This window comes from Aedes aegypti, chromosome 1, assembly GCF_002204515.2.
Source record: "Aedes aegypti strain LVP_AGWG chromosome 1, AaegL5.0 Primary Assembly, whole genome shotgun sequence".
Lineage (NCBI taxonomy): Eukaryota > Metazoa > Arthropoda > Insecta > Diptera > Culicidae > Aedes > Aedes aegypti.
Window position 1 is genome coordinate 5,630,017 of NC_035107.1, and position 12,344 is coordinate 5,642,360.

At 39.0% G+C, this 12,344-nt stretch overlaps 1 protein-coding gene across 13 annotated transcripts in view; it reads left to right on the forward strand.

Moving 5' to 3' along the window:
- LOC23687408 (disks large 1 tumor suppressor protein) overlaps positions 1–12,344 on the forward strand; it is a 181,970-nt gene that overhangs the window by 94,983 nt on the left and 74,643 nt on the right. For 3 of the 13 annotated variants that reach the window (XM_021838816.1, XM_021838821.1, XM_021838819.1), the window contains exon 1: positions 7,253–7,691. The exons of the other annotated variants lie outside the window; for them this stretch is intronic. Coding sequence is in view for 1 of the 3 variants with exons in the window: in XM_021838819.1 (XP_021694511.1) it covers positions 7,677–7,691 (15 nt within the window). In the remaining 2 variants the exon portion in view is untranslated. Of the gene's footprint in view, positions 1–7,252; positions 7,692–12,344 lie in introns of those variants that run through there. 13 annotated transcript variants of the gene reach the window in all.

Sequence of the window (12,344 nt, forward strand, 5' to 3'; positions counted from 1 at the left end):
TGTATCCAGAATGAAATCATTGGCGCGATCGTATTGTTGGTGGGCGACTATCGACCACGATATTGAGGAGCTGTCGAGAGATTGCAGCGAGTGTGCCAGAGTCCGAAAGAATCCGGCGAAGGTCGTTCCGCACTGTTGGGAAAAAGCGTCGGAACCATTCCAGCGTATCCACATTGACTTTGCTGGGCCATTTCTTGGACTGTACTACTTCGTGATTGTGGATTCGTATACCAAGTGGCCGGAGGTTAAGATCATTCCCGATATGACAACGGATACCACCATCAACCGACTGCGAGAATACTTCGTGACTTACGGAGTTCCATCGATCATCGTCAGCGATCGAGGAGTCCAGTTCACCTCGGACCAATTCCAGGCTTTTTTGAAACGGAACAACATCACGCACAAAATGGGTGCTCCATACCACCCAGCCACGAACGGTCAGGCTGAACGGTTTGTTCAAACCTTTAAGGATAAACTGAAGGCACTGAAATGTGAAAGGAAAGACGTCCAGTTCGAGCTGTACAAAATTTTAATGGCATATCGCAGAACAGTTCACCCAGCGACGGGACAGTCCCCTTCTATGCTTGTGTTTGGGAGACAGATGAAATCCAGACTCGATTTACTGGTCCCTGCCTGTGTACCAGAAGAATCATTCCGTGGAGGCGAAGAGAGCGTGAGACGTTTTGCGATCAACGAAAGGGTAGCTGTGCGTGACTTCTTAGGATCCTCTAAGTGGAAGTTCGGTGCGGTTACTGAAAGATTGGGCAAGCTCCACTACATGATCGAATTGGACGACGGCAGAATCTGGAAACGCCATGTGGATCAAATGAGAGCGGGTCCAATGAAGGAGAAACCTGAATCCGATTCTTGGACGGAGTTCTTTGACAGATCACGACGCGATCCAACGACTTCTTGCACAAACCAACCAAGTTCCTTTGAATGCAGCAATGACACTCTACCACGTCTACTATCAACAGCCCATCCAACTCTGAGCATGGAACCCCAACCAGTTGCGGAAGAGCCAGCCAATCAACCCACTACATCATCGAGACCGACTGTCGAAAAGGTTCTGAGCGAAACGCGAGTACTACCACAGGTGGTAGACAGGTCAGTGCAATATAGGAACGAGACACCTCGTCGATCCTCAAGGATCAGAAAACCACCAAAACGATTGAATCTGTAATGACCTTTGTGACTAACACTACTAACTTTTTGTGTTGAATTCTATGTATGTGTTAGGACACAATTCTGTTAAGGGGGGGAAAGCTGTTGGGATTTGACCTTAAATGCACTGATCTGTATTATATCGCACAATACTATTCCATGACCTGTCTATTAGCGTTAGTTGTCATTGAAATCCAGTCAGGAAATGAGAGCAAATAAACTGTCACTAAGTTGTGAGCAAACGAACAAGTAAGAAGTGTTTTCTTTGCTCGGTATCTCGTCCGGAGTTTCTACTACGAATCCTCGTGCAAAGCTGTCGGTTATAGCAGCTATAGCGCACTTGAAACAAAAGCAAAAATCACTATTTAATATCAAGTTCAATTAATCAACTTCGATTCCCTGAATTTCTATTACAATAAATTGAAAACCTAGTCTGATTAGAGAGAGAAAGACTTTCACAAAGTTGGCTACAGCTCTAGGCGAAACAACGAAAATTGTCTGTAATGTACGATTTGACACGTAGACCTCTTTATCTTTCAACAATTCTGTCTGAATTTCTAGTAGGAATATTTCACCTTATCGATTAAATGTGCAAAAAAAAAATCCACGGAAGCCGATTTTTCAATGTCGATATACCGTTGCATTGATAATAAAATAATTAAATGTTGCAGAACTAGCAAATTTGGAACATTCGCGTCCTCAAAGAACGAAAAAAATTCAAGCCTATTTGAGTTTAGACGTTGCGTTTGAATTGCGCGTATTTTGTCTGGGTGTTACCGCCGCCGCTGGATATGGATTTAAAATGAGCAATAACTGATTATTTCTTAAACATAGGAAAAAAAGGTTCTACAGAGATCTACATCACAAGTTGTTGAAACGCAGGTGCACAGACAAACAGACGTCACACTCTCATCTATCTACTGTCGACCAAACACGTTGATTTTAGCATTGGGCGCGACTATGATTTTGGTCCAAGGGGTGGATCACTTCTGATGCATCTGATAAATTTCATATATTCAAATGCATTTAAATCCACACTCAGAAAATTTGCAGTTCATGGCTAGCTCCAATGTTTATTTGCTATCCTTGTCTTGACATTTTGACATAAATAAACTTATTCTTCAAAACGCCCAAGAAAAAAGCTGCTGCACTCCCTAAACAAATCACTGCCAATGATACCTCGTGTTGTAATCCTTCGTCCCGACTGATTGAGGGTGGTGCTATCTTCTTATTCGGAACCAGTGCGAAGGTGCTATCACAGATAAACAGACGTCACACTCTCATCGCTGTCTATCGACCACCTTTTTAACGGTCGATTAAAAAATATGGTAGGTGGTCAATCCACCACTCGCAGCACTAGCATCGTTTTTGTTCGCGTTTGACGTTTGCTCACTACCGCCATCTGTTGGCCCATCGGCCAAACACGCCGATTTTAGCATTGGGCGTACATGTCCTCGTGACTATGATTTTAATCACAATTTGTTCTAAGTGTTACGTCTGTTTGTCTGTGGTGCTATTTTTCGTTGCTGATCGTAGTAAAGGGACTCCCAAAAACCTTACAGCAGACCGGCAGCTGTGCGGGCGTTTCAACGAAGCTTCAAAAAAGCTCCAACTAATTCCTGCCATATCTGGAGCGTATCTAGATGAAAATTGAATGCACCACTTCCGAAATTGGGTACCTAGCATAGAGTTACAGAAAGAACGACACACAGTTTCTATTACTTTTCCGCGACGACAATGGTTTTGTTATTCGGAGATGATATTTGCAAAGTGGCATATTACTATCAAAACCCCTTATCTGTTCAGGAAGAGAACAGATCCGATGAGGATATTATAATAATGTAAACTGTTAATATGAAGGAAGGTATCTAATTTATCAATATGTCCACAAAATTATGTTACGGTAAGCCCCCTTATCACACTTCTTGGATGGGATCTTCTAGAAATCCTTTATAAGAGAGATTCGCGGAAGCTGACATTTCTGTCAAAGTGTGAGCCAATCGAGCAGCGAGAGCTGTCAAAGTGTGAGCCAAACGAACATGCGTTATGTTTGTTTTGAACTTTTCTTGAGAAGTAATGTAATCCGCTTGAAATTATTTCGGTAAAAGTAATTTTGCATGAAGCAAAAAAATGAAATGTTTTACTTTTTTGAATTTTTGTCAATGCGATTTTTAGTTTTTGATTTTTTCGGCTGTTTATTAGTTTTGATACGTAGCTCAAAGATCTATATCGAAACAAAATACACTTTATAGCAATGAGGAAGTCATGTCCGTGTTACAATATTATTCTCGACGCCGAGCAAAATCAGCACTGCTGGTCTGTTGCCAAATCATTCCATTTTACTTCCGCTTATCTCTCTATAAAGGATCACTAGGATCTTCAATTATTTTGTAGAAATGGTCAGAATGAGCCAACTCCCTTGGAGCGTGACATTATTTATGCATGACCCTTTCTTCGGATTTTGATTGTAGAGCTCGATACAGAATTTTATGTATCAAACCAAATAATACCGTTAGCAAAGTGTGGCTCATTTAGACTGCCGAATGCATATCAAAGGCCCAAACTCCCCGAGAAGAAGTTTTCTAGACTATTTATTTCTACCAAGCCATCATTCTCCTCTTCTCTCCGTTAAGTTCATTGTTCCTGTAACAAATATACCATCCATGAAATTATATATGAAGTGCTTGGAACACTGATATGCTCAATCGATTCGGTAAATGATCATCTTGATATGCTGAAAGGAATAAGGTTGATTAGTACAAAATTATTGGAAATGATTTATCGGAAACAAAGCATTTGAAACATGCACAAAAAACAAGGTCTCGTTGCTTTATCACTATACGACTCGACACCAGGGCTCAGTTGATCTCAATGTTGAAAAAATGCATTTGATACAAATGAATTTACATTAGATGTGCACTGAACAAGTGATCCACCCCTTGTTTTGGTCGCAATTTGCTAGTGTTACGTCTGTTTGGGTCCAAAATGACTGTTACCCTTTCAGGTAAAAGTTCTTAGAATCATACTGAGAATGTTTCCAGATATTGCGTCTGACTCGATTAGTGGGCTTCGTGGCCATGCGATTGGCGGCGTCAGTCGTTTAGGCGTATTGTGAGTGCCACGAAGTGTGGGTTCGATTCCCGCTCAAGTCGGTGGAAACTTTTCGTCAAGCGAAAAATTCATCACTGGGCTACTGAGTGTTTCGTGTTGTCCGTCGTCTAATGTTCTGTGAATTTCTTGATTCATGAACATTATGTGTTTTTTTTAAGAAATGATCCATAAATGTTTTTCCAAGCCTTTAAATATGTTTCAATATTTTGTTATTTTTTATTTGCCTGCGTGTTGTCATATATTTTTTCAGTGCTCGATTTTTTAGCGATATTGAGATTATTTCATTTTCATGTTTTATATATAAAATGGTTCACAACTCAAATCAAACAGAAGCCTCAGATCTTGTTTTTAATTTAATCGGAATTTAGATTTTTTTTTTTGGATTTAGGCAACATTATGTTGGCCTACTGTAGGAACCTTTCTTAGCCTAGTTATAATGTAACAGCAGACTTAAAGCACCCAATTTCGACCAAATTTCATGGATATTCTCCGTCCATTGAAGTCCAAGTGATTTGGATGACGCCGTTGATACTACAACATCCTACATTATGGAAGCTTTTGAAGAAGCATGTCCTCTGCGGTCTATGAAGACTACATTCTGAACTGACTAGACTCAGGAAACAATGTAGAAGGAGTTGGAACAGACGCCGTTCAGCTGGATCAGAGTCGTTCAAGTTGGCTCGCAAAGCTTACAAGAAGGCTCTTCGTTCTGCTGAACGATCCGGCTGGTGAAACTTTTGTACAAATGTTTCCAGTTTGAGTGAAGTTAGTCGGCTGAACAAAATCCTTGCAAAATCTAAGGATTTTCAAGTGAACGAAATTCGCATACCAAATGGTGACTTTACTTCTTCTGATGAAGAAGTTTTAGAATGTTTATTCAATACACTGTAACCGAGTGTTACAGGATTTTTAGAATTTTAATGTGTGATTTATATGTTTTGATACTGTTACGTTTCTTTGGTTAGTAGGTGTTGGGTTAGTAGGGTAGTTAAATGTAAACGATAAAAATTGTATGTTGATTAGTAGGGTCAAATTCAAAATTGTTAGAACATTACGAAGTAGAGTGGGTACAAGTGGGAGACATATTGCATAACTGAGTGGGTACAACAGCATACATATTCGGCGGGCGTAGAACATCATACAAAAGGGGTGGTAACAATGCACGTCTCATAATAGGAGAGATTGTAAGGATTGAGGCGCAAAGTTAATTCGCCATCTCTCACTTAAGTTCTGGCGTTCGTGTGCTTCGGATCATAAAATTAAAAATTGAAAGTGTCCTTACGTAGTAAATCAAGTGAGTGGTGAAGTGAAACGGGAGATATTAAGTGTTCAATCAGGTAGGACTGCACTCCTCAATGCCTGTATAACTTTCTCTCTAACAGTACTTACGCTAATGACTAGAATACGACTAGTAAAGCATTTTTCTAAAACCCATCCCCGTTGCCCTCACAGGACCTTTTGTGGTACCTTAAGGTACTTCGCCATTTTGTATTCCAACGAAAGTTGGGGAAGCACACGATTCGGCATAGTGGTCCTTAGTTGGCCACTACGCCTAACCGTAAAAGATTACCACCGCTCTGGTCTTGCGAGGCCATAATCACCAAGGAGCGATTCCTCGGGCCCAAAGGTGCTCTAACCGTAAAGGAGGACCTCTCTCGGCAGAGTCAATCCGGTCTTGTCCTGGGCTCTGTCAATGCTTGCCAAAGCATGATGACATAGCATCTACGGATTAAGCAAATGTCCTTTCATGTAGTTATGAGTCTCTGACTTCAACTCGCAGTAGGCACTCAATAGTTTTGCTCCTTCCAAATCTCCAGGAGCGGATGGGATTTATCCTGTTCTGGGATTTGAGTTTTTCAAACATGTCTTGAAAATGCTACTTGTAAGCAGTTTTGCTACCGGGTATATTCCCAGATCCTGGCGTGATATTACTGTGAAGTTTATCTGCTGTGCTGTTATGTGTGAACTGCAATCAACACTTCAACAGCGCGTAATGGGTAAAGTCATATACTTCTGTTCAGTTAGTCAGGCTGCTATAAAAGCTCTTTTTTCGGCCAACTCAAGGTCGAAGCTTGTTATCACATGTCGAACTCAAATCGAGGAACTGAATTCAGTCAACTCTGTAAACCTTGGTGTGGTACCTGGCTATTCTTCCATCGCTGGAAATGAATTGGCTCATGAGCTAGCTCGCGATGGAGCATCACATGACTTCATTAGCCCTCATATTCCAATTTCGAAGTGCTGGGTAAAGCTTCAGATAAATTCTTGGGCGGCAACTCAGCACAAGCAAAATTGGAATAGTTTGAAGTCGTGTCGTCAAACAAAATTGTACATTACTGAGCCATCTCCAAGGGTGGTGAAGTATTTAATCAATCTGTTGCAGTCTCTTGGTCAGAGCGTTGACATGCCACTGCCGACTCACATGGCAAATATTCAGCGTGCTGACTCATTTCCGTCATCGTAATCATCGCCATTATCAAAACTTCAAAAGCAGTTTTTGTGTTCAAAACTAAAAATTAATCGATGGAAATGCATTCACTTTGTTTCTGTTATAGGAGAATAGAATACAGTGTAAATTTTCTTAATTTTGAACGAAAAAACTGTATTTGATAATTTTGAAATCAATGACGGATCCTGCCCCTTATAACAACAAATTTTATAGGGTTAATTTAAACAAATGTGTGGCTTTGCAGCAACAAACTCATAAATGGGAACAAATAAAAATGTCTAGTTTGAAAATCAACAAAAAAATTGTTGTTTCAAACATATCTGATTTTGCTCCGTGATTTAACAGTTCTATAAGCTCTTTCCATTTATGACTCTCGGTTTGCATTTTGTGCATGCAGCCTTCTCCTGAGTGCCCCCCTAAGATTGTGTGCGTGTTGCAATCCGTGCGCAACTCACCTCGGCGCTCGCACACAATCTCATTTTTCCTCCTTTCACCGCACACCCCTCCGACCGACGAACTCAAATTCCCGTCATTCGCATTCAAACATGGCAGAGTGAAGGCAAGCCGTGCGAAGAGTGGCGTATTTTTCGGGGTTCCAAAATTCGCACCGCCCAGTGGATTGAATCGGTGGTAAAATAATCGGAATTCGTCGGCCGGAAGTGTGGACGCCGCGGGTGTGAAGTTTTCCGGTGCCCGGCCCATCGCGCAAATCGATTGCGCAGAGGAAACCGTAGAAGAGAACCGCCGCTAAAAGTGTCTGGAATTCCAGAAAGTGGTCACTGATTCTTGGGTGCGGGGAAAAGTGTTTAGTGAGAGGGGAAAGTCTGCTGCTATGACAGCAGGGGCGCTGTGCGCTTGTGTACTTGGATCGGGAAAAAATTGACGAGTGTTATCTTCATTTGCGGGAAATTGTGGCGGAAGCTCCAGGAAAATCAAAGCGAGCCGATAATCCATGGAAGTGCTTGAAGTGAGTGAAAATCGGGAATCTTGTTACCTGTCGCCTAGCGGAAGAAGAGAAAGAGAGTGGATAAAAGAAGGGGGAGAGAGGTGTGTGGAATTTTCCCATCATGTGACACATAGAACAGCATAAACGTTTATGCTAAAAGGCGCTGCTAAGTGATATACCTGTGCTGCGGTTTTTTCGGAAGATTAGTTCCGTCTGAAATTTTGGTAATGCAGCCCCTTGTGGGAGGAATAGTCGCTGGATAGAAGTGTAGGAGAAAGGGGAGGCATGGGATCGAGAGATTAGCCGCTTTGACGTGTACCACTATGCATAACTGTGTTTTCATTCAAAGCAAATGGGGCAGTGTTGCCAAAGTAGTGGTTATTTATTGGACCTGAAATCGTAATTACGACATGAATCAAGTATAGGCAAGGCGTTGAGTATCTGCCTAACTTTTCCAGTAACGTCAGAATAGAACCAAAGACGAAATAAAGATTATTATTTGGTCTATGTTTTTATAATCAAAAGGTTTCAAAATATTCTATAGGTAAAAATTTTGATTTTTTCAACTTTTAAGCTATTTTTCATATTTTGTATGTATGTATGTTTATTTATTTGAGATGATAACGTATTAGTTTTAAACTTTTTACAAGGTCAAGGAAGCTGATTTTGAAATTTATATGTAGGATGTTTTTTGTGACCCAAATCTGCCCATACAAAATGTATGGAAAAAATTTCACCGATAGAATATTTTAAAACCTTCCGATTATGAAAATATTAAGCGAATCCTAATGTTTAGCGAGAACAAATCCGATTTTCATTCGATTTTCATAATCAGCTGGCTTTAATTTTTATAATCAGCTGGTTCAGACATAGCGTGAATCGTCTTTGGTTGGAATTGGCGAAACCCGTTTTGAATCAAATATTCAACCCCAACCCGAATCTAGTTCGACAAAACTACAATTTGCTTAAAGTTGGTTAGTTCACGTGTTGATCATCTACTAAGTTCCTAAAAGCGAAAACAAAAATGATGAAAAGTTCGAGAATATTCCACAAATTGGGAAGAAATATGTTCCTGAAAACGCTAGAATATTCTGTTAAATAGCTGTTGTAGTGCTCTAAATATGAATTTGTAATGTTCTAACGTTGACTATTGTGCTTGACGTTGACTATTGTAGTGCTCTTAGGTTTCTGTTGTAGCGCTCTATGAAACTTTTTGATGAAACATTTCAAAGCGTTACTGACATATAGACTCTGGGATTTTATTTAGATAGTTTCTCCAGGTCCTCCAAAGATTTTCTTTGGTACATATGAGGTGAATGTTTCAGAGATTCCACCAAGAAGTTCTCTTTGAATTACTGTAATTTATAATCAAGGTGTTTGCCTTTATTGAATTTGTAATTAGTTGCTCTTTGACATTTTCACTGGATTTTTCCAAGAACGTCAACACATGTTTTTCTGAGAATTTTACAGGTCTGGTGTTCTTAGGCGGCATCCATTTATTACGTAACGCTTAAATTGGAAATTTTCAACTCCCCCCCTCCGTAACGCTTTTTGTATGGAAATTTTAAAATTGTTGTATGAGTCGTAACGCTCGAGCCTCCCCCCTTCGAGCGTTACGTAATTTGTGGATGCCGCCTCACAGCTCGATTAGTTTTAGATGAAATGTTTGCTGATTTTACGAATTTTAGGTATGAAGCGAATTTTGTCTCAGCTAGGGTAGAAGCACCGGTTTTGGCCATACGCCAGTTGTAGCCATAGTGGATTATACACCGTTTTACATAGCCAATCAGCATGAAACGTTTTGTGTTCAGTACATCACATTCACATGATAGAGCTACATTCATTTGCTCGTCCAAATTGATTCAAACATAAGAAAAACAAATCATTTTCCTTATAATTTAAACTCCAATACACCTAATTTAGCCAGGACACTCCTAATTTGGCCACTCTCATGAGAAATCAATGCGATTGGCCAATTTAGGACCCAAAGTTCAATCTCTGGATGAAACTGGTTCCGTTGGCCTATATTGACCAACGGGATTTTCAAAGCGAAAAAATGGTTTTAGCTCAGTTTTCCTATTTTACACAGATAATATGGATTGAAAGCTTGCATTTGACATATTTGTAGTATAAATACGGCTTTACATTTAATTTTTATTGACATTTTCTCTTAGACTGGCCAAAACCGGTGCTTTTACCCTATGGCGTAATTTTCAAACGAAATCGGGCGTGGAGATGGTATTCTTCTCTGGAAGAATTCTTGTAAGATTCATCATGAATTTCTGGAGTTATTCTAGTATACATTTGTTGAGGAGAAATTCTGGTAGAATTCATGAAACACCACTTGAATGAGTCACTTAAATAATTGGAGAAAACTCTTTGGTTTTTCATAGTGAAATTTCTGAAGCAAGAGACATTTGAAATAACCTACTAAATTTTGTTTCTAATGATATTTTTTGTTGAAAACTCCTCTAAAAATCCAAAAATGTTCTCTCAAAAACTTCTCCAAACATTCCTTAAGATTGCATACAAGAAATGTCTCAACTCTGGGATTTTATATAGATAGTTTCTCCAGGTCCTCCAAAGATTTTCTTTGGTACATATGAGGTGAATGTTTCAGAGATTCCACCAAGAGGTTCTCTTTGAATTACTGTAATTTATAATCAAGGTGTTTGCCTTTATTGAATTTGTAATTAGTTGCTCTTGGAAATTTTCACTGAATTTTTCCAAGAACGTCAACACATATTTTTCTGACAATTCTACAGGTCTGGTGTTCTTACAGCTCGATTAGTTTTAGGTGACATGTTTGCTGATTTTACGAATTTTAGCTATGAAGCGGATTTTGTCTCAGCTATGGCAAAATTTTCAAACGAAATCGGGCGTGGAGGGGGTATTCTTCTCTGGAAGAATTCTTGTAAGATTCATCATGAGTTTCTGGAGTTATTCTAGTATACATTTGTTGAGGAGGAATTCTGGTAGAATTCATGGAACACCACTTGAATGAGTTACTTAAATAATTGGAGAAAAATCTTTGGGTTTTCATTGTGAAATTCCTGAAGCAAGAGACATTTCAAATAACCTACTAAATTTTGTTTTTAATGATTAAGAAAAATGTTCTCTCAAAAACTTTTCCAAACATTCCTTAAGATTGTATACAAGAAATGTCTCCAGAGATTTCTCTACGAATTCCTCTAAATTTTCATTTATTTCGTATTTATGAAATTTTTCTGATGACTGCTTTAAAAATTCTTGAGACCCCCATCCAATTTCTCATTGTTCAGTATTTTTTCAGGAACTCTTTCAGATTCCTTCAAATGTTTCTCCATAAATTTATTGACGATTTTCACAAACCTCCCGATGTTTTATTTCCGACTAGCTGACTCGTTGTATAGCCACTTAGTAGGTCGTTTTTTGTTTTATTTTTTATTCTTCAAATACATATCTACAGCAGTTATTTCTCCAGGGAACTTTCAAAGAATTTATCCGAAAGATTCTGTAGAGATTCCCTTAGGGAGAATTTTCAATCACAATCGTAAATTGTAGACTAGTTCCAAAAGAGCTCCATTCCATTACTCGAGGGTTTTCTCTAGAGAATTCTTCCGGTGATTACTCAACACTATTTTCTACAGGGCTCCTTACAGACATTTTTCCATGTATTTCTCCAAAAATTTGGCAATACGCCCAAGGATTATTTCTGAGACTACATTGATTCTTACAGAAATTTGTCCAAGGATTTGCTTCAGGAATTTTCACCAGGCTTTTCTCCAAATGTGCCTCTAGAGATGTCTCCAAGGATTCCTTCAGCAATTTGCCCAGATAATTCTTCGGAGACTTCTCCAGAAACTTCTTCAGGAATTTCTCCAGAAAACTGTTTTTATGGTTCCTTCAAAAGTTGTTCGAGTTTTTATTCAGGGATTCCTTCAGAGATGTCCCCGAGTGTTCTTCCAAAAACTCCCAGAGATTCCTTTAGAAATTCTCCCAGAAGTTCTTTTAGCCATAAAATCCTACTGGGATTTTTAAATTTCGATTACTTGTTTAAACCGACGTAAGTAACTTTCATATGTTTTTGAGAAAATTAATTACGAAGAATTACAACCTGTCTTCTAAAACGGTTTCAAAATGAATCACCTTTTTAACAATTTTTCGCCGTGTATATCGCTTAAATTTTGCATACAATCAACTCGCGTTCAAAAACAAGGTAGTTTCTATTGTTTTCCACAAAAAATATAATAAAATGATAAGCCGTTTCATTGAGTTACTTTCGATGTTTTTGTACCAGTGTAAAATCGGCTCAAGTAGTGTTTTATGTTGATTCGAGGTTAAGTCACTTTGTCTCTCCATACAACGGAGCGGTTGGGTTGCGAAAGTTTAAATTCTTACTTACGCCGTTTTGTCATTGTGGAATTTAACGTTCTAAAAGTGTAAAATCTAGTTGGGTAGGAGCGGAACGTATGGAATTTCGTCTGCGAAACACGTAGGATCGATAGAGTTAGTTTGTTCACTTTTCTGACTTGGGACTATTTGAATAAGTTTTCAAGAAATATTTTTCCGAGAGATTCCTCTAAAAAATGCTCTTGGAATCCCTCCAAGTAATTCCCAGGATTTTATCTAGGGATTGTTCCAAAAATTTCTTCAAGTAAGGAGTTTATTGAAGAAAAAAAATTACCGGAGACA